Source organism: Convolutriloba macropyga, chromosome 3 (genome assembly GCF_964194025.1).
Source record: "Convolutriloba macropyga chromosome 3, txConMacr16.3, whole genome shotgun sequence".
Classification (NCBI taxonomy): domain Eukaryota; kingdom Metazoa; phylum Xenacoelomorpha; order Acoela; family Convolutidae; genus Convolutriloba; species Convolutriloba macropyga.
In genome coordinates, this window is record NC_134470.1 from 6164569 (window position 1) to 6189511 (window position 24943).

The following is a 24943-nucleotide window of genomic DNA, read 5'->3' on the forward strand; positions in this document are numbered from 1 at the left end:
CCTTCAGAATTATTTTTAGCTAAAATGAATCTTTCAATTGTCATCAAATATTTCAGCAAAATCGTTTTGGACATTAAAAGCCTGATTGAAATTTGCTATCTAAAGAGGTGGGCCAAAAAACTATGGTGGCTTGAACAGAAGACAATTATGCAGAGACAATACGATTTTTTAAGAAAAAGTGAATTCGACAACCAATAATTACTCGTGTAGAGTTAATAAGAAATACTTTAAAAATGAATATTTTTCTCACTAAGAAAACTAAAATTTTGTTATTGGAATCTCCATTCAGTGTTATAATTTTTAGTTAATGTCTGCAATTTAATTTTTTATTGAAATATTTGTGTGAAACTTTCAATTAATAATAATATTATATTGTTTCCAGATGTCAATAGAAAAAAATATCCTAATTATGTATATTTACATCGAGACAAAATCAATATCACATCACTCTGGGAGACCGCTATTAACACATGAAGGCCTGTTTTCAAGGGTCCCAAGCGGAAGAGAAAATGACTATGGTAGTTGCTGACAAAGAAAACAGGAAATTTACCGCTGTCAATAAAATAAAGAATTAATTAATTGTTTTTAAACTCAGATAGTAACTATTCAATCTATCTGCATCAAAAGGAAATGAAGAAAATAAAAAAATGGCTGCATGCTCGAACAATTTTTCTGTAGAAACAGAACTCTAGATCCCCGTTTTGTCATCAAATTAAATCAAGTTTTCGGTCTCTGCGTCGTTTTTCTCTGATTGTTGTACAGTCTCATCAAAGTTGGATAAGGACTTCAAATCGGCCATGAAAGTAGCGTTTGGGTTTGCGGATGGACGAACGAGTTTCACTATCTCGGTAGCGTCGTCCAAACTGAAGTTTTCAATCATCATCAGATATGCAATTGTCATGGTGGGAGAACGAGATATGCCTCCTGTGACAGGATATTGTCCTAATTTTAAGTATTTTTATTTATCTTAATGCTAAATTCTTAGAAGTAGCAATTCATAAGCGGGTCTGATGCTGCATATACTTTAAAGCACTGAAAAATTGCGCTATGTTAAATTCTTGTACTTTCGATTCTTTTAACAAATTTATGAAAAATTTATATACACTAAAAATTCGACATTCTGTGAATATGCTGAGAAAGTTTTTGGAAATTTTTTCATCTGTGGATTTACATTACTTTTAGAAAACGTACATTTAGTTAAGTAAGTTTAACCAAACTTGTCGTATTTTTCCTGATTGCTGTCTAACTATGAATTTGACAGAAATCATAGGAAACTAGCAAAATGATTGTTATCAATAAGATTGCTCATGAGAACGAAAGTAATTTCTAAACTATTTGGCATCTTTTCTGTTAGTAACCCCAATCAATATGTACCCCCAGTAAAAAGACACCAGAACAATTAACACTCAATTGATTTCTTTGCACAAATTTAACACAACAAAGTCATTGTACTCGAATATACGTCGCAAGATAGTTTCAAATTGATCAAGTTTCTGTTTTGATACTTTTGCCACAACCACACACATATGTAGTTTTCTATCATTTGAAAGTTTGTAACATTTATTAATAGCCGCACAGCGATAGCTGGGGCTATAATTGGCCTTCTCTTGGTTTTTTTACGAATCAGAGAATTTTCGTCGGATCAATTTCCGCTAATTCCTTCCGCTAATTCCGCTTATTTCCGCTAATTCTGTCCGATCAATTTCCGCTAATTCCTTTCATTTTCGATCATTTTCGACCCAGATAAAATCCAATTAATAAGTAATCCCTTTGACAATATCCTGCCTTTGCACAAAATTAGTGCACAAGGTCCCGTATGTGATATGAACACACCTTGCTCGTTTCCATAATTGATGATCAGATTGGGCATCACGTTTTGGTTCAAGTTGCGGTTGCATTTCTGGCACTTTTCAGTCGAAGTTGTGTTCTCTGTAATTGATGATATGTTGTTGACTATATTTATCGCATGTTTTTTGTATATAAAATGTCAGTCTCCGACAACGTTTTAATTATGGTCCAGATCTTGTCTTACGACAACACCGTTACTTTGAAAGTTGATAAGTTGTCGAAAAAGACAGCAATTGCTAGAAAAGGAAAAATACTCAGGGCACATTTTCCTTTAAGTCAATTTCAGCTTCAGCTGGTCAGCTGGGCTGGAGAGTCCGCAGACAGTTTGTGCTCCAGAAATGTTATGCTCAACTATCGAAAAACGTTCAACTCTTCGAAAAAGCAATGACAATGAACTTAAACTAAGCCACAGACAGACTCGAAATCTAGAGAAATTACAACCGTCACTACAACCGATCAAAAGAAACATATTTTATTCATATCTTTCAGCTAAATAAGCTCAGAGTTTTTATTTAGCTTTTCGTAGACTATTTCGATGTATATGGTGTTGCCAAACTATTTTAAAAGGTTTTTCACATCGCACTTTGAAATAAACTATGTGAGCTAATTTTTGTCAATTTAAAGTGCTCTCTTTTTTATCCTATCAATAGACCGAATAAAAAAACAAATCTCGACAAAGACGCGCAAGTCTAATTTCAAGTCCTGGACGAGACTTGGCAAGTACATAAAACGTCAAAAATAGCCGGGAGAACGTCAAAAACAGCCACAGAATGTCAAAAATAGGTTCGAAACTAATACTTCAACTATCAGAAAACGTATAATTGAAAATTTTTTTAAAGTTGGATCATAAGTTGACTGAAACGGCTACAAAACTGCCAGAAATACCATCAAATTGTCCAAATTTGGAGCAAAATTTGGGTGCTGATTTACTGTTTGGTATGCCCGGTCATCATTTTATAAAACCCTAGAAAAGTGGCATTTTTTTGAAAAGTTGGCTTTGACTTGATAATCAACTTGCAATAGTTATCCGAATTTTGGCAAAGACTTCACCTACCTGCAGGTTTGGGCTCTTTTTTAAATGACAGTATTTAAACCGAAACTTGGCAAGTACATAAAACGTCAAAAATAGCCGGGAGAACGTCAAAAACAGCCACAGAATGTCAAAAATAGGTTCGAAACTAATACTTCAACTATCAGAAAACGTATAATTGAAATTTTTTTAAAGTTGGATCATAAGTTGACTGAAACGGCTACAAAACTGCCAGAAATACCCTCAAATTGTTCAAATTTGGAGCAAAATTTGGGTGTTGATTTACTGTTTGGTATGCCCGGTCATCATTTTATAAAACCCTAGAAAAGTGGCATTTTTTTGAAAAGTTGGCTTTCACTTGATAATCAACTTGCAATAGTTATCCGAATTTTGGCAAAGAGATCACCTACCTGCAGGTTTGGGCGCTTTTTTAATTGACAGTATTTAAACGGCCATTTAAAATTAATAGACAGAAGCATTCTCATTTGGTTAGCCATGCCTCGTGAAGAGAGTTCATGCCTTAGCGCTCTGTTGGATTTGATATGAATATTTCTTAACCGAAGGTTTTATAAGGGCAGGTTAAACGATGGACTATTCGGTGCTAGGACAACAGATCGAAGCGAAAATTGGGACAATAGATCGAGAATTAAACTATTTAAATTGCGTATTGACCAATCAGATTTGAGCGCTCATTTATTATACAGCATATAACATGTTCTGTTGTAATATTTTGTTCGGTTGTGATAGATTCATATCAAGTCCCACGGGCCGCTAAGGCATGGCCGTAATGTGGTAATTATATTGCAGCTCGCAATTAATGCTTAATTTCAACCAATAAAAATAGAGATTAATTTTCGATCTACTGTCCCAATTTTTTCGTTTTCGATAGGTTGTCCTTTCGATCTATTTTCCGGTCACCCCGCTAACGCATGGCCATGACAAGCGAGGCATGTCCATAATGTGCTAATTATATTGCAGCTCGCAATTAATGCTTAATTTCAACCAATGAGAATAGAGATTAATTTTCGATCTATTGTCCAAATTCTTCTATTTTTGATCTGTTGACCTTTCGATCTATTGTCCGGTCACCCCGCTAAGGCATGGCCATGGCCAGCGAGGCATGTCCATAATGTGGTAATTATATTGCAGCTTGCAATTAATGCTCAATTTCAACCAATAAGAATAGAGATTAATTTTCGATCTATTGTCCAAATTCTTCTATTTTTGATCTGTTGTCCTTTCGATCTATTGTCTGGTCATCGGACTATTCATTTTGTTTGCAATCATGCCATTTACTGACCTAATTTCTGTTTTCGAGTTTTTTTGTTCTGCAGTTTGAGTTATGTGAGCCATTCGGCACATAGCAATTGAAATCTGTTTGCTTGACTATACTGAAAAATGAGCACATTTTTATTTGAGCTTTTATGAATTAATTCTTCATTATTAGCTCCTACCACTGCCAAAACAAAAAAATTTTACAAAAATGTGGCCCCTACTTTTTACAGACAAGGCGCGATTAAAGATTTACGATTGAATCTTTTAAGATAACTAAAATGAGGTAACAAACTGCAATTAATCTGCCACACACTGCTTTGTGGAATGTGCATCCGCGAAATGTGTTTTGCGGCCAACAAAAGATTCCCATTTTCAACTCCGAGTTTTAAAGTGAAAAACACTGACAGAAATTTCCATTTAGGGAACCACCTCTTCATCCTTACAGTTTGAAAATCAGTGAAAATAATCGCAGAAATTTGTACCGGTAGACATTAGTAGTTTTAAATGGCTATTTTTGGATGAAAAATTGGTGGGACAAAAATGTCTGAACACAATCTAAAGGTTGTTAAAAGAAAAGAAATTGTACAACATAACCTCTGCGAAGCAAGGGTTTGAAACAAGATAAATTTCTTCCTTAAATTTGTTTTTTTCTTCATGAATTTATAAATCGGCTAGATTGCTTCCTATCAATTGTTATTTTAATAGGTTATAGGCCTGAAGCAGAGAATCTATTCATCTTAGAAAATTATAATTATCACTGATTTGTTTTCTTTCTCTGCTGATAAAATTATATCAGCTTATTTAATTATAAATCTTTAATTAGAGTCACTTAGAGAACTTAGAAGAGCATTGGTCCAACAAATTGGCCACTGTCACGAAAATTCTTTCCATTTCTGGCATTCAAAATTTTTTTTGATATTTTTTTAGATATTTTTTTTCAGAAATTAAGTGAGCATACACTTGTTTTCGAAGTGATGAAACAAAGTTAATCGTGCGTTTTCCTTCATATTTGCTAAAGAAAATTAAACCATTCAGAGATATGGACGCCAATGGTTACATATCTTCATTTTTTCTAGCTTTGTTGAAAATATCTGTTCATATTGATGCACTGTGATGCTACAAATTAATCACCAAGAACTGCAAAAGTTAAATGCGTGAGAGACTACTCTTAACCTTCATCCAATCGGCCGGCATCAGAATTGATTGCAGACACTTTAAGAGTAATATCATTTTTTAATATTGATTCAGAGAGATTTCAGAATAGTTGTAATGATTCTGAATCAGAGTAAAATTTAGAATCAGTGGTATACATGTTTTATGGATTTCTCTGGATGACAGCAAATTTCATAAAGACTTTCAGAAGCTATTCTGAAATCTGTTTTCATACACGTTTTCAGTTCGGTGCAGTCGTAAATACACAATTTATTTGTCTAGAACTTGATTTGTTTAGAAGTGACGTATTTGAAAATGTTGACTTATTTCACACGGCTACTTTTTTTGTAAATGCTAGCCAGATTAAACAACTTACTTGGTTTTTTGGTCAACAGGAAACTCTGAATAAATTCACAGGCAGGCTGGAATTGATCAAACATAGAAGATTCCCCGTCATCTTGAATACCACAGTGAAAATATTCTATTCCTGGGAAATTTCGGGGCTTAACTCCGAGACAGCAAATTGTTTTGATATTAGCAGTATTCAGAGTTTCTTCGCTCGCAGATGAGAGCTTATCATGAATCTGTTTTCTTTCTCTGCTGATAAATTTATATCAGCTTAATTAATATAAAATTTCATTTTTCCTTATGGAATCACTTAAAGATCTGACGAAACAAGTTTTCACACAGCGTCACATTTCGGCTTGGAGTATGTATGCTTATATTACCCGGGTAGTAAATGAAGTTTCTGGAAATTACTCAAGAAATGAGCTCAACAGCGCATTTTTTTCAAAAAAATTTTGATCAGAAACATTATGTAGTATTTCCGGAAAGCGCTGAAAAGCACTGAAATTATGTAAGAAAGTGTTTGAAAACTGCTTTATAAGAGCAACTTTTTTCAGCGCATTCACATCAATTTTGAGCAATTTTCTTGGGTTATCACAGCTTTTTGGTGTCTTAGTCATCTCGTCTTCCATTCACCACAGTAATAATAACTAATTTGATTAAATCATTAGTTTTGACCAAGTGCGAAAAAAACTTGTAACACTGAAAAATGCAGAAAACAAGTCAACTGGCGTTCATTCGATTTTATGGCAATAAAATACGACGGCGATTCGTTTATGTTAGTTTGACATTAATCGGAGAAGTTACAAAATAATATTATAAATGTTAAAAATATTATAAATAAAAGTTCACAGATCTATGCAAATTAAAAGTAAACATGACATTAGGTAAAAATTGGAAATTACCTGCAAAAATACTCTATCAGCTGGAAAATAGCAGTTTGACACGATACCATGCAGCGCGATGCTAGAAGGTCGCAAAGTACCAAAAAATGGCAAATCATGTCGAGTGAAGCATATTGAGTTTATAGTTTTATGTTCGTATTTCTTCATAAAAAGTATTACTTTTTTCACATTAACAATGCATTTAGAAATGCAATAACAATTGGAAGAATATTGAGTTTATAGTTTTATGTTCGTATTTCTTCATAAAAAGTATTACTTTTTTCACATTAACAATGCATTCAGAAATGCAATAACAATTGGAAGAATTGTTCTTGGTGGCCCAACTGTCCAGGGATGAAGGAGGAAGAATTGACCCGGAAACATTCTTAAACAACCGGAATCAACAAAGAGTATATATGGCTCCATATGAGACGTGCAAAAACTCTCAGTATGATTTTGCAAAGATTTTTAAGATTCATAAATGATCTTTAAAGCATCAGCATGATTAATTTATGGTCTTTGTATGGTTAGTAGCAATCATATATGATATTTCTGTGATTAGTAAAAACCATATATGACCTTTCTATGTTCGCTAATGTTCATATATACCAACTTTGTAATATTTAAAGTCTTTTCTTTATAAGTGGGGCTGCAATTGCATCACCAATAGAATTTTAAGCAATTTTCTTCAATACCCAAGAATTAATTTTCCTCGAGGACGATTGTAAACAGAAATTACTATGCTGTAAAAAAAGTGAGAATAATGGAACCTATATATTTTTTCTAATTTTTTTTTCTAATTTTCAAATTTAATTTTTGGCCAGTAATTTTTTTTCTAATATTTAGACTTAATTTAAGGCTTCTATTGGATATCGGTACATAAGTGTTCTTTCTGTAGAGTGTAAAAACAAAACTGTACATACGCATTGATGTGCTTGGGATTGATTGAATGTAGAATAAAGAGAAAAAAAGTTTAAAAAACTTCCTTAATTTTCTGGCACAAAAAAGCTTCTGAAATGCCTGACTACGTTAAAACTACCATAGTGGCTTTTTCTGTTTTTCTGCCGTAAATTTTCCATACATGACTACTAAAAACGCACATAAATTTCTTATTATATTGCACAAAAAATTTTTGGTGGTTTTCATTTTGTTATCAGTTTTTTCATGATCATTTTGTGTTTATTATTAACATTTTTGATCTTAGAAAAGTTGCTATGATTCGTTTGTACTATATATATGACTTAATATGATTGCTAAGAATCATATTTAACTTATTATGAATGCTAAGATAATTTTTTGATATTCAACACGGCTAAAAACTTTTGTTTTCCTAGTTGATTTTTTTCTTGCTTTAAATGTGCCGTTGATTGCCATAGAGTAGAAAACATCGCAATTGAAGTCAAGTGTTTTTTGGTAGGTTCTCACGCAACGTCAAGTGTTTAATCTTTGCATAAAAAATGTCTACAAATGTTGCTCGAGAAAAGTTTTACAGTGCTGGTGCATCTTCAACATAAATTAGGCGCTAATTAATATAGGGAAAAATTTCCGCCTAAACGTACATTGCTAACACGGCAATAGAAAAACAGGCGTTTAGCATTCAAATTTGTTTACAAAATGAAATTCAGCATTAAGAAGAAAAAATTAGACAATAGAATTGACTTATTCAAACATTTTGGGTTCTGGATCTCTCAATCTTTTTGGGTTCACTCTATTGTGTTATGACTTACAGCGAATCGTAATATGGCTTATACGCTCAAAAAATACGAAAAAAGAACGTAAGAGAAATCCGTTTTGAACTGCTTTTTCCGATGTAAAATAATTATAATTCGAATTTTGCTTACTATTGAGTAATTTTTCATACAAGAATAAATTTACTCGCCTGTTATTATTTGTAAAAACTAAGGCCTGCAGTCAATGATTAATGATTGCACACATCAAGTGTGCTGACAAATTGTAGCATGAAAAAAATATTATTTTTTCTTTGAAAAAAAAAACGGAAACAGATCCCGCCTTATTTCCTTGATAGAGCCATGGCAAAACACGAACCATTCCATTTCTGGGTCTGCTGTTTGAATTCTGATTCTGACGGCACCAATTTACGATAAACTGCTTTCGGCATTTTGGGCAAAATAAATTTTCTTTTAATTTGTAACAAGTAGATGTTTGCGAACTCATCGTGTTGAGATTGGTACAATTTAGGCAACCAGGTTGAAGTTTAAGCGAACATTTAGTTGATTGAATAAATATAGACAATACGCAACGCTGACGTCATGATTGTTCTTCGCTTGCGTACAACTTCAACTATAGTATTCAACTATAATAGCGTCAGAGAAACTAGACCTGAAAACTATTAAAGCTGTTTATAGACACATTAATAATTTCATTGTAATTTTACTAATAAACACTTTTGAAGGCAAGAAAAGTTTAAGAAGTGATTTTTGAAGCTTATCTAGAACAGAGTAGAACTTACCTGTAATCTCCGACGAGGTTTGTACAATTTTTTAAGGTGATGTTTGGTACTTTCGAACTACGAGTAATACTTTTGTGACACCGAAACGACATTCTATCTTGAGCACTTGATTTCTCGTAGGTTTTGTTGTCTTTTGGTCGATATACTTTTTGTGTGCAGGCCACTATGCACTTATTAGTAAATGGAGATAACTTGAGAAAACTAAACCGTGCAACTGATCCGGCAGTTACAAAAATAAGAAAATGTTTTCACTTGATCATCCATTATGAACATATTCTGAAATAACAACATTTTGTGAGGTAGGAAAACAAGAATTTACGAGTCAGTGACTGACTTTCCCTAGACGAACTCCGACGCTTATCTTGCAAAATCTTGCAAGATTCATGCAAATGAGCTTGTCTTGCAAGATCTTGCAAGATTCTTGCAAATGACTATTATCTTGCAAGATCTTGCAAGATTCTTGCAAATGACGCTTATCTTGCAAGATGCAAGATCCAGACGCCTATCTTGCAAGAACCTTACAAGATCTTTCAGGATAGACGTGGAAAAGAGAAAAGTGCAATATTAAAGACCGATTAACTTAGAGATCATGTTCTCTTATGAGTTCAGTCCATCGGAGGGAGCTATCGGTTCAAAACAGAAATTTTAATATATTTTCTTATTGTCTTCAATAACGTTTTTGAAAAACTCATTTCCAGAAAAAAATTTAGTGACTGTTTAAATGCTTTGTTCTATCAACAAAACTTAATTAAGCAATAAATTTTTTAAATAAGCAAAAAAAAAATTGGCGAAGCACTTGTTAACACAAGCAAACAGAATTTGAATAATCAATATGAGCTATATTTATTTCATTACGACGCAGAGGTATACCCCAAAAACTTCCGCTTTTTTAAAATTGGCTCGAAAATGAGATACATACAATGAACGAAATTAGGAGACACCCTTTTTATTTTACTTTTCGCAAAAGGGGTTCTGCCAATTTTGCGAAATAAAAGAACATTAGGAACGAAAAGTAGGTTACAAGCAAGTCTTCTAGCACGTTTCCGCTCAATTTATGTATCTATTATTTGCGCGCATTTTCAGCATGCAATAAGCACTTTAATAAAGATTTAATTAAAGCTTTCAAAGCTTTAAAGTGCTTTAAATACATGCAACCACAAAAACTGATTTTTTTCCGAAATATACCTTGCACATCAAAGGCTTTGTATATCAATGTGGGACTGGCCATTTTAATAAGTTGTAATAAATAGTACTAATAAGTAGGAAAAAAAAATAATAAAGTACTATAAGTAGTAATAAAGTAGTAGTAAAGTACTACTAATAGTAATAAGTTAGGCTTAATTAAATAAGTAGCAATTAATTTAGGCTTAATTGCGGATTATATGCGAAATCGAGCTACATTGCGTGCAAAAAATTGTTAGATAAATGGAGCAGATGCGTGATACAAGCCGTGTGAAAAATAGGTTATAAAGTTTGTAATTGTATTTCGCGGCTAGGATTAGGACACTTTTGCGAACATGGGTTGCTAATTTCCCTTCCATTTTGCTGATTTCTGATAAAGTAGCTATTTTCCGCAATATTGTTCCATTTTCATGGTATTAACATAATAAAAACGAACACGAGATACACGCATCGGGCATATCTGCCCGTGACGATTTGGGTATACCTCTGCGTCGTAACGTATAATTGTTCATTACTGTGGAGATTACTGTAGTACCACATCGTATTAAAATATCCCTCTCAAGCACAATTTTTTTGCACAATTTAATTAATTAGGTAACATATTTTACAGTAAAAATTCACCCTCACATTTTCACAAAAACTTTTGATCTCCCTTACAAATAATGTATTGCTATACAGAGGTTGCTATTTAATAAATATCAAGTGCGTCCGGGGGGGATAAATTTTAAATGCCCACTAATCATAGGGGTCAAAACAGATTATATTCAATACATGTGCCGGTTATCACATCTAGTAAAAGTTGTTAATGTATAATAAAAAAATGAACGTGTGGGCGAAATAATTTTGTTTTTGAATTCATAGTTATTTTTGAAATCATTTTTGAATTCATAGTTATTTTGTACAGAAAGACTTAATTCAAGCTTTTTGTTCGCATGGAGTTGCCCCTTTTCCGCCACCCATACTAACAATTTGACGGTTTGTTAGGTATGTAGGATACCGAATTCTGGTCATTCAATGATCAAATTTCTTGATTGGAAGCGAAAACGGTAAAACTTTCGCGACCGAACGATCAAGCGATACTTGTTGAGCTCTTGAGAGCGCCAGTAACCGACCCATAATAGTATCGCTGATGCTGTTAAGTCCTCCTATAGGGGAAAATATTTACAACTAAATTAATATACCGATGATCTGCGAGTTTTTCGATTTTTAGATTTCGGAGAAGTGGAGATGTCTTGAGATGTCCTTGGAAATATTGGTCAGTTTAATAGCTCCTATTGTGATTCAAAGTGGGTAGCAAGGTAGCAGATGATGGAGGATGAAATCTGGCTGATCGCGTGACTGACGGTGGGTAGTTTTAGGTTTTTTGGATCTTGTACGCACCCGTTTCACCTTTCTGTTCCAACATGTTCTTGCTGCACTTCTATTTTATGACAACTGATTTCTGTATCCCTACTTTTATCCGTATGTGGATCCTTCTCTTCTCAGGGATGATATCACCAAGGGAATATTGCAGTCGTATTGCGTTTTAAATTTGCTACGTCGGTTGTTCGTAGTCTTATATGAGCTTTTCCGGGTAAGAAAATTATGAGAGTTGGAGGCGACCGTAGTGACTGTAGATCTTACTGAAGCTGCTTACAGCTTCCTAGATTTTCGCAGAATTTTTTATTGGCATTCATTTTACGTGCAATCTCTGGATTGCTTGTTCCGCTAAAGAAAAGGTTTCTTATAACGGCACTGCATGTGAACCATAAGGTTTGTAGCCCGACAATTCCTTTTCTCGCTCGGAAGTATGACGCTTGGAAGGACGTCAACCTCATATATATTTCTTAAGTCTTTGAACCCGGGTCAAGATCTCACCGCTAAAAACCGCTACAAGGCGTAAGATTTGCGGTGAAATTGAATAAAAATGTAAGATTTGCGCTGAATGCGATGAATGCGGTGAAAAAAGCTTTCAAGCATTGAAAAAATTATTTCACCGCTTAAGCGGTGAAAGAAAATTTTTCACCGTTAACACCAGAATGCGGTGAAAAAAAATTACATGAATTTTGGTCAACATCACATTTTGGTCGGAATGAGTATTTGAGGTTATTTCTGTTTTGTGCCCACTGTCTCCAGCTTCGTGAGCGATATTATTTATACTCCATGAGCGCGTGTTAGAATACTACTACTGAATTAATTGTAAAAACACGTATTTCACAAACTTGGTGGGCACTAGACGGCAGGGGGAAAAATAATGAAAATTCAATGCAATTGCCAGTAAATTTGAGTTAAACGTGGAATCGTAAAAATTTTGAGTCCAGTTTTGTTGTTTGATGAACCCGTACTTGAATCTCAGAGCATTTCAGCGCTGCGCCAGCGCATTAAAAGAGTAAAAATGTATTTCAGTTTTGAAACATTGCATCTACCGAGTTTTTTAAGTTTCTTCATGTGCAGTTTTTTGCCATAATGATTGTATTGAGGTCATAGAGTTCGCCAAGGTTAAACTTATCCTGTGTATTCTGAAAAATACCCATAACCGAAAATAAAGTCTGAGCAGAATAAAGTCATACTTTTGTAGCTTATATCTCGCCATTAGAATAGTAGTATACACAGTATTTATAATTAAGCTAGTTTGTAACCAATTACCACAAAGCTCAGTTAGCTTAGAGGTGACAAATTGATACGCAAATAGAATGTTACAAGCACCCAAGCGGAATTTGAATCGCATATAAAGCAAACCTTTTTGGCGGAAGTTATGATAAACATAACATTTTTCATGCAGTAAATTTTACTCAAATATCAAGTTTGGCCAGTGTAAATTGTGACATGATCAGTGTACTGGCCAACCTAAAAAACAGAATGTCTCTAGATTGATTCAACCCTGAATTGCTCTGTCACTAACTTCCAGAAAAGGGTCTTCATAAAAGAAGTCAGTAGTCATAACCAGTTCAATGAAACTTAAATACTCTTTTTGAAATCTGGTTAAAGTTCTTGGCAAGAATTCTTCAGGATTTGTCGTCAAGACATTGTAGGATCATTGCACATGTGTCAGAAGATTTTTTTCATACAAAGACCCTATCAACGCATGTCATGATCTATCTTGAAAGGATAGATGAACAAGTTTTATCTAAGGCGTCTCAACTTTTTTTCGATAAAGTCAAGATCTTTTATTTCCCGCCAAGTCCTATCATGCTTGTTTAGCTGAGTTTGTTGTTTTTTGATCTTCATGAAAAAGAGAAGCTGTTAGTTTTTCTTACTCAAAACTAACAACAGAGATCTATACTTTAATTCAAGTAGAGTTCTTCTCGTCTCCCCTTTGCCAAGTACAAAAGTATCGACGTACTCAATTGGAACGATCAAAAACAGCTCTCTTGGAAAAATTTATCACCGAGTGTTTGAGAAGAGAAAAATATTATGCAATATCGATAACGTTGCTTTGAATACATGAATAGTAAAGGTGGCACTTTGGCGTAAACAAGGAATTGGTATTGAAAGAATTAGTGGTGATAAAAATTAAATGTTTTCCAGCGCAAAGAAATGCTAGATAATCCATGAAAATTTTTTGTTCCGTTTCCGCCAAGACATCAATCGAACCCAATTTGGAAAGTTAAGATCTTCATAATGAGGGCGAACAGAAAAGCTTGTCTTTTTAAACTATTCTGGCAAAATCAATCTTCCAAAGTTAGATTTTTGTTTTGAACTTGTTTGCGCTTAATAAGTCTTGGCACAATTTTTTAGGAACTTTTTTAATGCAAATTTGGTTATTCGATTTACACATCAGCTGATTGTGTCTACAATTCTATCAAAATGAAGAGTAAATGCGTACGCCCAGTTTTCTCCAAGATAACAATGATTAATTTTTCATGTGATCTAATGTTTCTCTCTGCAAAACAAACTTTTATCGCCGACGTTCCACGTTTCGAACTCAAATAATTAAAAGCTCCAAAGAACGTTTGTCCATCTTCAACGGATATATTCTTGGTTGTTTATTTTTACTGTTTTCTTGAAATATTTGGCGACTTCCGTTGCATTTTTTGTTTTCGTTGCTTTTGCTTGAAAAAACCTTGACAAGACGTCTACCGAGCCTTGGAAGTTTTAATCGAATCCAGCTAGGGAAGTATTTTTCAGAAATAGACCTAAATTTGCTTAAACTTAGTTTGCTGCGAGTCTGCAAGCTTTTTGTCTTCCCATACGATGCACGCCATTTTGATATAGCTGATCAAAATTCACTCTCGCAGGGAAAGAAAGAACAACTCTTCTGACTGGCCTGTTATTTTTCTGCTGTTTGTTCGGTGTTTTCTTTGTTCTTTCTGTTTGGTTGGTTTTGGGCTGGCTTTGAATCACTAATGCTGAGTTCTTCTGGAGTGCTGCAACATTTTTGTTCACTTTCCGACGCTCCCTCCAAGATGTGCTTGGCATATGGGCTCCCGGGTTGACCAAACTTACTAACCATAAAACGGGCCATATATGGTCCATAAAGGTCCATAAAAATTTCCGTTTTATGATCTTGCAATGGTTAGTAAGTTTCCATATATGGTCCGTTTTATGGATAATAAGTTTTTCTACGAGAGCATTATTTTTTCCTACTATGGTAATATATGAATGAAAGAGAGGTCCCTGCCATATATGATCCGTTTTATGGTTAGTAAGTTTCCATAAATGTTTCGTTTTATGGTTAGTAAGTTTACATTTATGGTCCGTTTTACGGTTAGTAAGTTTACATATATAGTCCGTTTTATGGCTAGTAAGTTTTCATATATGGCCCGTTTTATATACGGATCATATATGGCAGGGCCCTCTCTTTCATTCATATATTACCATAGTAGGAAGAAAAAATGCTCTCGTAGAAAAATTTATTTTTCATAAAACGGACCATATATGCTACTAACCATAGCAAGATCATAAAAGGGAAACTTTTATGGACTGTTATAGACCATATATGTCCCGTTTTATGTTTGGTAAGTTTTGTCTGATCATAGGAGGTTTCGAGAGCTGAAACAGGTTGAATAGTGTCGGAAAAAATCTGTAGTTGAACTAACGAACACCTTTTTGAGATTTTCCAGTACGGTTTGGGTGTGTTCCCCTCCTCCTTCCCTCAACCGGACTGGGGACCAGCTACGGCGAAGTTACAAACACAAACATAGGAGAATTGAGTACTAAATTACCCAATGAAAAATACTACTTTTCAAAATTAAATATTCGAAATAATCGCAAATTTCCGTATGAAAAGCTAACTTTTACCAGAGACAAGCTATAGCAAAAATTCCTTTTGTTTTACAGTCTAGATACACACGAGACACTCTATGCCAAGTTTGGTTCGATTTGAACAACTCTATGACCCAATCAAAAAGGCTATATTTGAAAATTATATATTCGAAATAATCGCAAATTTCCGTATAGAAAGCTAATTTTTTTCCTAGACCAGCTATGGCAAAAATTCTTTTTGGTTTAGACTCTACATACACAGGGGATACTCCATACTCATTGAATCTAAGACTGGGCTTTCGAATTCCTTTGAAAAACAAACCCTAGAAATCGGCCATTTAATCATACAGAATTTTTTATGGAATATTTGTAACCATAAAACGGTCCATAAGAAAGTTTTTTATGACGTTTTATGGTAAGTACGGTACCATTAAATTAAACTGCGGAATTTTGAAATTTTATTCACAAAAACTTTGTTTTGGAACTGCATGTAGACGTTTGGACTTTTTCTCAGCCAAACTCAAAAATTTTTATGGTCGTTGTATGTTTAGTAAGTTTCCATAAAATCCATATATGGCGTTTTATGATTAGTAAGTTTCTTTTATGGTGTTCAACCTAGGTTGGCTACTGAAAATGGTGAAATCACAAGAGGAGTAACAATTTACAAGTGTTTACAAATGTTAATTTTTTTTGAAGAGCGCGTCATCTATGCAGTTGGAAAACGTATGCAACTGAAGTGTTCAATGAATATGTTTCTGTGCTAATGCCCCATCTTAGAAAATTGGCCGACAACGAACGGAAACGTCTACTTGGAATTTAACTCCCTTCACCCATGAATTATTTATCAATCCAAAGTTCATTAAAACCGAAAAAGAAAAAGTCAGTAAGGAATATAATTATTACAAAATACCAATCAATCAGAATTAAGTTGCTGCGGATTGATTGTTTATATGATTTTAAGAAAACTGTGAGTCTAAAATATATTCAGCATGAAATAAAATTACCTACAGTTGAATAAATTGTTTTAAATTAATATTTATTTTATACAAATCATGTTGTAAATCTATTCCCAAACACCAATGGGTGACTCTAGATTACAAACTATCTCAATCCTTTCAAAAAAGGACATGGATAATATTCTCCAACCTACTGATCTACAAAAGCTACTCCAAGTTTACATACGTGTATATTCAAATCAGTGAAGGTTCTCATTAATCAAATTATTTACCAAAAGTATCGCTAAAGAGAGAAGTCTGGAACAAGTTAGCCATTTCAAGTTTCGCTATCTTTGTTTTAAGTTATCTAAAGTTGAATATGATGGAAGTTAAAAGAGCATCATTGGAAGACTACGGCAAAACTCCACTGAATCTGATCTCAGCTTTGTATGATTATTTTTAAGTAGTTGAAGCGACTCTTTGGGTTTTTCTATGGTTTGTAATGTTAATTCTCTACAAATTATAACAGTTCATTCAGGTAAAATTGTTCCGATAAGATTGGTAAGTTTTGATTTCTGGAAATTGGCCTATTGGCCTGAAGTTGTCTATTGCTGTTTATATTGGGTATATTTTCCCCCTTGTCTTTTTCAGTCTTTTCATAGAGTCTATAGCTTGACATGGTCAGTTCGAAGTGTGACACTGAAAAAAAAACACTCAACAGACTACCCAGGCCAAATTACCCGGACCAACGTCCCATAGTAAACCAGTACTGAATCATACTATTTCAATTCTGTATTTTTACTCTGAACAGTACTATGTTCATGTCATTTTTTAGACTTTTCATGGTAAAATCAGAACAGAAAATTAGGTTTCGCTGAATTTAAGCTGGGACATACTGAGTCAACAGTCTGACAAATGAGCTGCAAATATACTTGCGCACTATAATCACTTATCAGGTGGCCCAGAACCAAATTATCTATCAGAACACGTCAACTTGCTTGAGTAGGATCTGATCAGGTAAAATTTCTGTCTGAGAACGTCAGTCTATCTGATATAAAGCACACAGGTGTATAAGAGCAGGTTTGTGCCTATAATTACCGAATAAAGTGACGAGGACTGAAGTTTTTGCAGGACGGAAGTTTTTTAAAATCTTCATATTTTTGAACGAGTTTGAAAACTATTAAAAGTAAAGAGTTGAATTCTAATACAAAGCATAGAAAAATATACAACACTAGAAGAAATTTTTTACAAGTATAATAAACCATACTTAGACCTCGGCTTATGAAAAGTTCGCTAAAGCCAAGCTAATAAAATCAATGGCCGATGTTTCACCCTCCCGGGCCGAGGTTTCGCCCTTAATCCACCCCTAATTAGCGGATATTAGGGCGTGATTCGTTTTCCACTCCTATTTATCGGAGAAAATATTTGGTATGCTATTTGGGTTCAAAACGGTCTTTAAGTACGACTTTTTGGCCGCGTATTGAGTGATCTTTTTATAAGTTGAGGTCTAAACATGGTCAAATTGACAATACAGCGCCTCTTGAACGTTTTCTTTCGACCGAACTGAGGTCACATTTAATTTCAGCGCTGAATCATACTATTTCAAGTCTGCGATTTTTCTCTGAGCAGTATTCACTGTAAAGCCGTATTCATTGTTTTCACCATTCACTGTTCATGTCATTTTTTAAACTGATCATAGTAAATTCAGACAAAAAAGATACTCTGAATTTAATCTGAACCAAATCTGAATACGGTCTGCACTTCACCTGCACAGGTCATTTTACATTCTTCTCAGTCTGAGCTTCTGCTGAAAATTCTATTTACAAGTAATCAGATAGCATAAAAGTCCTAGTAAAAATTATTAATGCGAAATTGTTACTTTATAAAATGAAAGATTTGAAATATGTAAGCTTCGATCAGTCCGTTATTGAATTCCGTAGTGACATTGATCGAGTCGAAAGTTTCCTGGAATCTGAATTCGATCTCGCCCTAGTCAGCATGGCTTGAGTCTAGAAGGAGATATGCACGACCAGAAGAGATTTTCCTCTGCTTGACCACAAACAGTCCAATGGCAGCCAGCAGAGCAGCAAATGCCACCAAAATGAATAAGGAAGCCAGGGAAGCAGCCAGGGGTGAGTAAGTGCTATTGGGTCCAGTCAATGCAGCTGAAATAGCGAAACAAGCTCAATTTTTAACTGTTCAAATCCGATTCCAATCGGAAGAATGAGCTAAAAGGCCACAAGTTTATATGCAGTTTTCTTGGTTAATCACAACTTTTTCAATGGTTACAAAAAACGGGTCCAGGCAAAACGCAAAACTCGGCCAACTTCGTGTTTCGCTTTTATTATACCCAATATGCAGCTCTAGGCTGTCTATCGTTTATTCTCAGAAATTATCTTTGTTCATTAATCGAAAATAACTGTGAAGTCATTTAGCATGCTGATTATACACTTATTCATCACATAATTTTAAACTACAGAAGTTAAATACTGCTCTCTAAACCAACTTCAAAGCATATTATGACACAAATGAACAAAATGCCTAATGCAGGTAATAGAGAACAAGGAGGCTCGGTAATGTGCGATTGCACATAAGGTTTGGACCCCGCTCATACACATTTTCTGGTAAAATTGTGGAACAGATGGAAAACCCCAAAAATCACGTATTTTTCAAAAAAAAATGGCGTATGAACAAAAGGATAGCATCGAAAGCAAATAACTCAGTGGAATTATAAATGAGGCATTAGAATGATGAGACCTGCCAAAAATAAGAAAGCGAGTCAAGACGATCATCAAAATCAAACAAAAACGACAAGAAACATTAATTACATCCAAAATTTCATGTCGATTTTGAAAAGTAAAACTTAATAACAAAGTAAAAATAACGTCAGACAATACTGAACCTCAAAAAAATAATTTTTAATTCACTAGAAAAGATATGGGACCAGCCCACAACAAGGCTCGGTGACATTTAGACAATTAGACAAAAAAAAACAAAAAAAACAAAGTTTGGAAATTCGCTCACATTGAAAATATATATATATATATATATATATATATATATATATTGAAAGTAACGAAAACCATTACAACTCAACTGAAAACATCCCACAGGTTTTCCATTACCTATGCTTCTATAGAGGTATTAAGACCTGTCATTATTCAATCTCTTAAGCCGTTACAGAAAGAACAACAACTGACAACAAACAAAATTTCAATTAAAATTTGCCAGAAAACTCTGTGTAAGCCGTAACCCATATTTTGTCCCTCAATTCCGTTTTCCTGAACACCGACAATGTATTATGCGATCTCTCGTTAATTACAAATGTTGACAAGTAGACAAAAAAAGAAAAATTAAATAATATTTTGCATTTTTGATTAGAAAAATTCCAAAGTCATGAAACCCATTAACTACGAAAAGAATTAAATCAAAAGGTTTGTTTATTCGTAAAAAGGAAGCCCTTGAAGCCTGCAATTATCCAAGATATGTCTTACGTCTACAAAAATTAGGCCGAATTTGACAAAAATAAAAATTCAATTCAACTTTTTTTGCGAAAAACACGTGTCGAAGACTGTAAATTCATAACGAATTCCTTAATGACATAAAGTTTTGTGACAACAATCCCCTGTGACACCTCAATTTGACACCGCCACAATTTCATATATGACCTGTAACTAACGAGACTAGGCAACAAATAGACAATGAAAGCAAATAAATTGCCAAAAAAGGATTTTTCTTTTATATTTGAAAACAATTCATTTCAAAGCCATGAGAGCTTTCAATTAACTAATGATATCAGAAAATTGGCTCATCAGGTCGTCGAAAAAATTGTCACTATACGACTAAAAAGACAAGGTAAAAACGACAGTTAAAGACAAAAATAAGAAGTTCAATTAATCTCTTCGAGAAAGTGGTGTTAAAGCCGTTGAAACCCTAATCTATATCTTAAAAGATTTGTTCATTTCTGCCATAGTGTGAACTCCAATAATGTGATATGTGAATGATCAATTAAGTGATAATGTAACAAAACGAGATAACGTGGCCAAATGTCTAAACATTAATTAAAAATTTTGATATCTAGTGGTATCAAAGCGGGAAAACTATAAATTAAGGCGTAAAACCAAAATAAAGATAAAATTTGATTTCAGTGGAAAGAAGAAGCATTTTTTACTGAAACTAAGCTACAAGAAGACCAAATTTTAGAAAAGGCAAATTTCAAGAAGCCATTATTTATTTTGAAATCAAATACTTTTAAAAGTCAGATCGACCATAAGCTTTCAAGTAAAAAAAACTAGAAACCTGATTTTGGAGCTGCTTAGAACATAAACATGACCTATCAGTAGTGAGCTCTGATTTAAAATCTTCAATTTTTTAATTAATATAATAGAAATCGATTTTTTTAAAAAGGCCGACCGATTACAATCCGAATTATTTTGGATTGTAACAGTCCAAGACTGGTCCAAAAATAGCCCTGATAATGCTCTCTGTTAATTGAGCACACTTTTATTGAATTTGATTGAAGTTAGCAAATAGTGAAAAAGTTTTTAATTACAGAGCACTCTCAATATCCCCCTTGTGAGAATATAAAGGTTGTTTTAGTGGTTTCTGGGCGTTTACTTCTGGCAAAATTAATCAAAATTGACTATAGAAGCTTATTTCGATGAAAAAGACTGAAATTGGAAAAGTTCAGTCAAAATTGTTGCCCAAAAAATTAAATAACTATAGTCATCAGTTTATATAATCCACATCACTTTTTTTGTATTTGAAAATGAAATCAACAAATGTATTTCTTAAAATTTAAACAAATTTCAGCAAAACTGACGAAATATTAGGCAAAAATTCCGGAAATTGTGAAAATAACGCAAATTGGTCTAATCGGTCTCACAAAAATGTAAACATCGATAATTTGCTCTAGAAAACGAAATTCAAGAGAATCTTTGTATTCTCATTTTCTACGCTGCACGGGCTTTTTAATGATACCACTCACATCTCTCTGTGTTGAATATATCGATCGGTCAAAACTGTCTAAACAAAAAGACCGTTTGAGTATATAGTTCTTCCCCAGCCTCAAGAGGGGTCGAACAATTAACGTGTTCATTGCAACAAGATTGCAAAATAAAGAAAAAAATATAATATAAATATTCCGAGTGTCTCAGATAGCAGATACATCTTGATATATGGACAACGCCCTGTTTCATACAATGCCAAACCACATCAAGACCATACATATATCTTCTTTGAAACGATTCGACTGATATGATTGTCCAGCTCTAGAATAATCTTGTTTCAAGTGGATTAAATTTTTGGTGCAAGATCTTGCAAGAAAATTGCAGAATTAAATTTTGGTTTCGTCTAGGGTCCAAAAAACTATGGATGTATCTGATCAATTCACAATTTCAAACGCAACCAGAATTTCATGCAACTGCAACAATTTTTAAATAAAAACCACTCTTTCATGAATAAGACGTTTGAAAGGTAAAAAGGAGAAAAAGTTTCCAACAATTGTTTTAACGATATTATATATTCTTGATTGGTTTTTCTAAAGGTTAATTTTCGAAACGCTTGAGGGTAGACGAAAGCGTTAAACGGTCTGAAATGTATGAATATCATTACGACGCAGAGGTATAATAACAAACCGTCAAATTGTTAGTATGGGTGGCGGAAAAGGGGCAACTCCATGCGAACAAAAAGCTTGAATTAAGTCTTTCTGTACAAAATAACTATGAATTCAAAAATGATTTCAAAAATAACTATGAATTCAAAAACAAAATTATTTCGCCCACACGTTCATTTTTTTATTATACATTAACAACTTTTACTAGATGTGATAACCGGCACATGTATTGAATATAATCTGTTTTGACCCCTATGATTAGTGGGCATTTAAAATTTATCCCCCCCGGACGCACTTGATATTTATTAAATAGCAACCTCTGTATAGCAATACATTATTTGTAAGGGAGATCAAAAGTTTTTGTGAAAATCTGAGGGTGAATTTTTACTGTAAAATATGTTACCTATTTAATTAAATTGTGCAAAAAAATTGTGCTTGAGAGGGATATTTTAATACGATGTGGTACTACAGTAATCTCCACAGTAATGAACAATTATACGTTACGACGCAGAGGTATACCCAAATCGTCACGGGCAGATATGCCCGATGCGTGTATCTCGTGTTCGTTTTTATTATGTTAATACCATGAAAATGGAACAATATTGCGGAAAATAGCTACTTTATCAGAAATCAGCAAAATGGAAGGGAAATTAGCAACCCATGTTCGCAAAAGTGTCCTAATCCTAGCCGCGAAATACAATTACAAACTTTATAACCTATTTTTCGCACGGCTTGTATCACGCATCTGCTAAATTTATGTATCACTTTGTCGCACGCAAGGTAGCTCGTTTTTGCATATAATCCGCAATTAAGCCTAACTTAATTACTATTTATTTAATTAAGCCTAACTTATTACTACTAGCAGTACTTTATTACTACTTTATTACTACTTATAATACTTTATTACTATTTATTACTACTCATTAGTACTATTTATTACTACTTTTTTAAATCGGCCAGTCCCACATTGATATACAAAACCTTTGATATGCGAGGGTTTTTTCGGAAAAAAATCAGTTTTTGTGGTTGCGTGTGTTTAAGGCACTTTAAAGCCTTGAAAACTTCAATTAAATCTTTATTGAAGTGCTTATTGCATGCTCAAAATGCACGCGAATAATAGATACCTAAATTGAGCGGAAACGTTCAACAAGACTTGTAAGCTACTTTTCGTTCCTAATGTTCTTTTATTTCGCAAAATTGGCAGAACCCCTTTAGCGAAAAGTAAGATACAAAGGATGTCTCCTAATTTCGTTCATTGTATGTATCTAATTTTCGAGCCAATTTTACTAAGGCGAAAATTTTGGGGTACACCTCTACGTCGTAATGATGCCTTGGTTAGTCCTCGAAGATCTAAAGAGATCTAAAAAGTCTAAAAGATATAAAAGTCTCTTCAAGAATAGATTTTCTTTGATACCATTTTAAGATCTAAATATCGATCGGCCAAAAACAACTGAATTAACAAAATAGCCAGGGCAGCAAAACTAAATTTGACGGTTGTAACAAAAAAAATCAATAAACTCCAAAAAATTTGGGCGTGTTGGAATAACCAAGATGCTGAATAACCAAGATTCATGGCTAGGGAGCTTGAAAAGGGCACTTCTAAAACGATTGATTCTCTTGTAAGGTTATCTCAGTATCGTGTTAGGTCTCGCAAAATAACCATTCGGAGTTGTCCCAGCTAAAAAAGCGATTAATTTAACTAACTCTGCTCCGTTATGTCTCTCCTGACCACAACAATTGGAGATGAAGACACCATTCCAGTCTTCACTTTGCTGTCCACGACATCTCCACTGGCCAGTGAACCCAAATCACGCTTCTGTCGTTTGCTGCAATCTGCACAATAATGAGGTCATTCTTGACAACTGGTTCATTTGAGAGTGGTCAAGCAAGCCGATAAGCACACAAGCCGATTTTTAAGAAATGGGCCAATTAAGCCGAAAATTTTGGAGATAGCGGCATTATCTTTTGCTTCAACTTAATTTTACTTAAGCTTAGTTTGCGCTCACTATTCGATTTTATGAATTGAGGTTAAAAATTTAAGCCTTGCACCAATCCGCCCAGAGACATGCTAGAAGAAGACAAGAAAACAACAAAAAAGATTTAGCAATAAGCTAAGCTTGACATATCTTGAAAAGAAGCTCTATTTGTTCAACGTAAACTTGGCAAGATAGATGAATTCTAGATGGAAAAAGAACGAAAAAGAGAACGGATTATACGAAAACCAAGCAGGAGAGAAAGATCAAAATCGATTGGTAGGTTAGTACCAACTACTCAAGTCGAGGTTCGACAGAAAAGTAACATCTCGTCGGGCCATCTCCATTCAAACGCACAATATTCTGGACATTGGTACGGGTTAAGACTAATTAGAGGTCACTTCAAGTTTACAAAATTTGTTCATTAGTAGGCACTTAGTTTGGTTTAAAGCATCAAAAACGAGAACATAATTGTGTTTAATTGATCACTGCCTGTGGTCAGTAATAGCTACAAAACCAAATCAAGAAGCGTCGTTTTTCGTCGGTTTTTGTTGATTCTGCCTGCTTTTTCAGTCGTGAAAGAACTGTCGTTTATTGTCATATTTGTCCGTATTCTATGTAAGAAGTATCGAATATTGTCGTTTTCGTCGATTTCATTGGTTATCTCGTTTTCTTCGGTTAAGTATGAGTTGTCGATTTGTCGATTATTGTATTTTTTGCTGATAACATCGCTTTTTGGTTGGAACGGTTGGTAATAGAGGATGGGGCCTGTATTCCAACATTCCGCACAAATATTGCTCGAAAAAACGCAAGAGATGAACGGAAGCAGTGGAAATTGGACCGGAATGTGCGGAATCGTTGAAAAAGATCGTAGAAAAACGAAAAAAGGAAACAAGTGAAATTTGAGTATTTCCCTTAGAAACCACAGCTCCATCTATGTTTTCCTCGCCGCTAATTTGTCGCGTTATGGCGTGTAGCGATCAGAATTTCAAAAGAGCCAACATAACAGATATGCTCAACCCGGGTTGCTCATCATACACAATTCTTAGTA

The 24943-nt window shown here is 34.1% G+C and overlaps 2 protein-coding genes across 10 annotated transcripts in view; both read right to left on the reverse strand.

Moving 5' to 3' along the window:
• Positions 1-335: 335 nt before the first annotated feature.
• On the reverse strand, positions 336-8795 carry LOC142336806 (dual specificity phosphatase 28-like). 9 transcript variants are annotated; one of them, XM_075385736.1, is made up of 4 exons: positions 8581-8795; positions 5682-5877; positions 1786-1929; positions 336-924 (listed from the first exon to the last, which is right to left on the reverse strand). In XM_075385736.1, exons 1-4 carry the CDS (start codon positions 8707-8709, stop codon positions 713-715), a joined length of 681 nt encoding a protein of 226 aa, XP_075241851.1. In that variant the 5' UTR covers positions 8710-8795; the 3' UTR covers positions 336-712. The 9 variants fall into 9 exon arrangements, 6 of the variants coding, with proteins under 6 accessions (XP_075241851.1, XP_075241848.1, XP_075241847.1 ...); XM_075385733.1 differs by having other exon boundaries at positions 8545-8795; XM_075385732.1 differs by having other exon boundaries at positions 5682-5889; positions 8545-8795.
• A 9271-nt stretch (positions 8796-18066) lies between these two features.
• LOC142336807 (uncharacterized) overlaps positions 18067-24943 on the reverse strand; it is a 70597-nt gene continuing 63720 nt past the window's right edge. The window contains exons 15-16 of the mRNA XM_075385739.1: positions 23624-23752; positions 18067-18470 (exon numbers count right to left, since the gene is read on the reverse strand). Of these exons, the coding sequence (XP_075241854.1) occupies positions 18295-18470; positions 23624-23752 (305 nt within the window). The 3' untranslated portion in view covers positions 18067-18294. The remainder of the gene's footprint in view (positions 18471-23623; positions 23753-24943) is intronic.

Coding starts and splice junctions, on each gene's coding strand:
- LOC142336806 (XM_075385732.1), bottom strand. CDS start 8,709: ATGAGTTCGCAAACATCTACTTGTTACAAATTAAAAGAAAATTTATTT. Junction 5,890..8,544: donor GGCTCTATCAAGGAAATAAG/GCGGGATCTGTT, acceptor GAAAGAAAACAG/ATTCATGATAAGCTCTCATC. Junction 925..1,785: donor TGCACTAATTTTGTGCAAAG/GCAGGATATTGT, acceptor ATCCTGTCACAG/GAGGCATATCTCGTTCTCCC.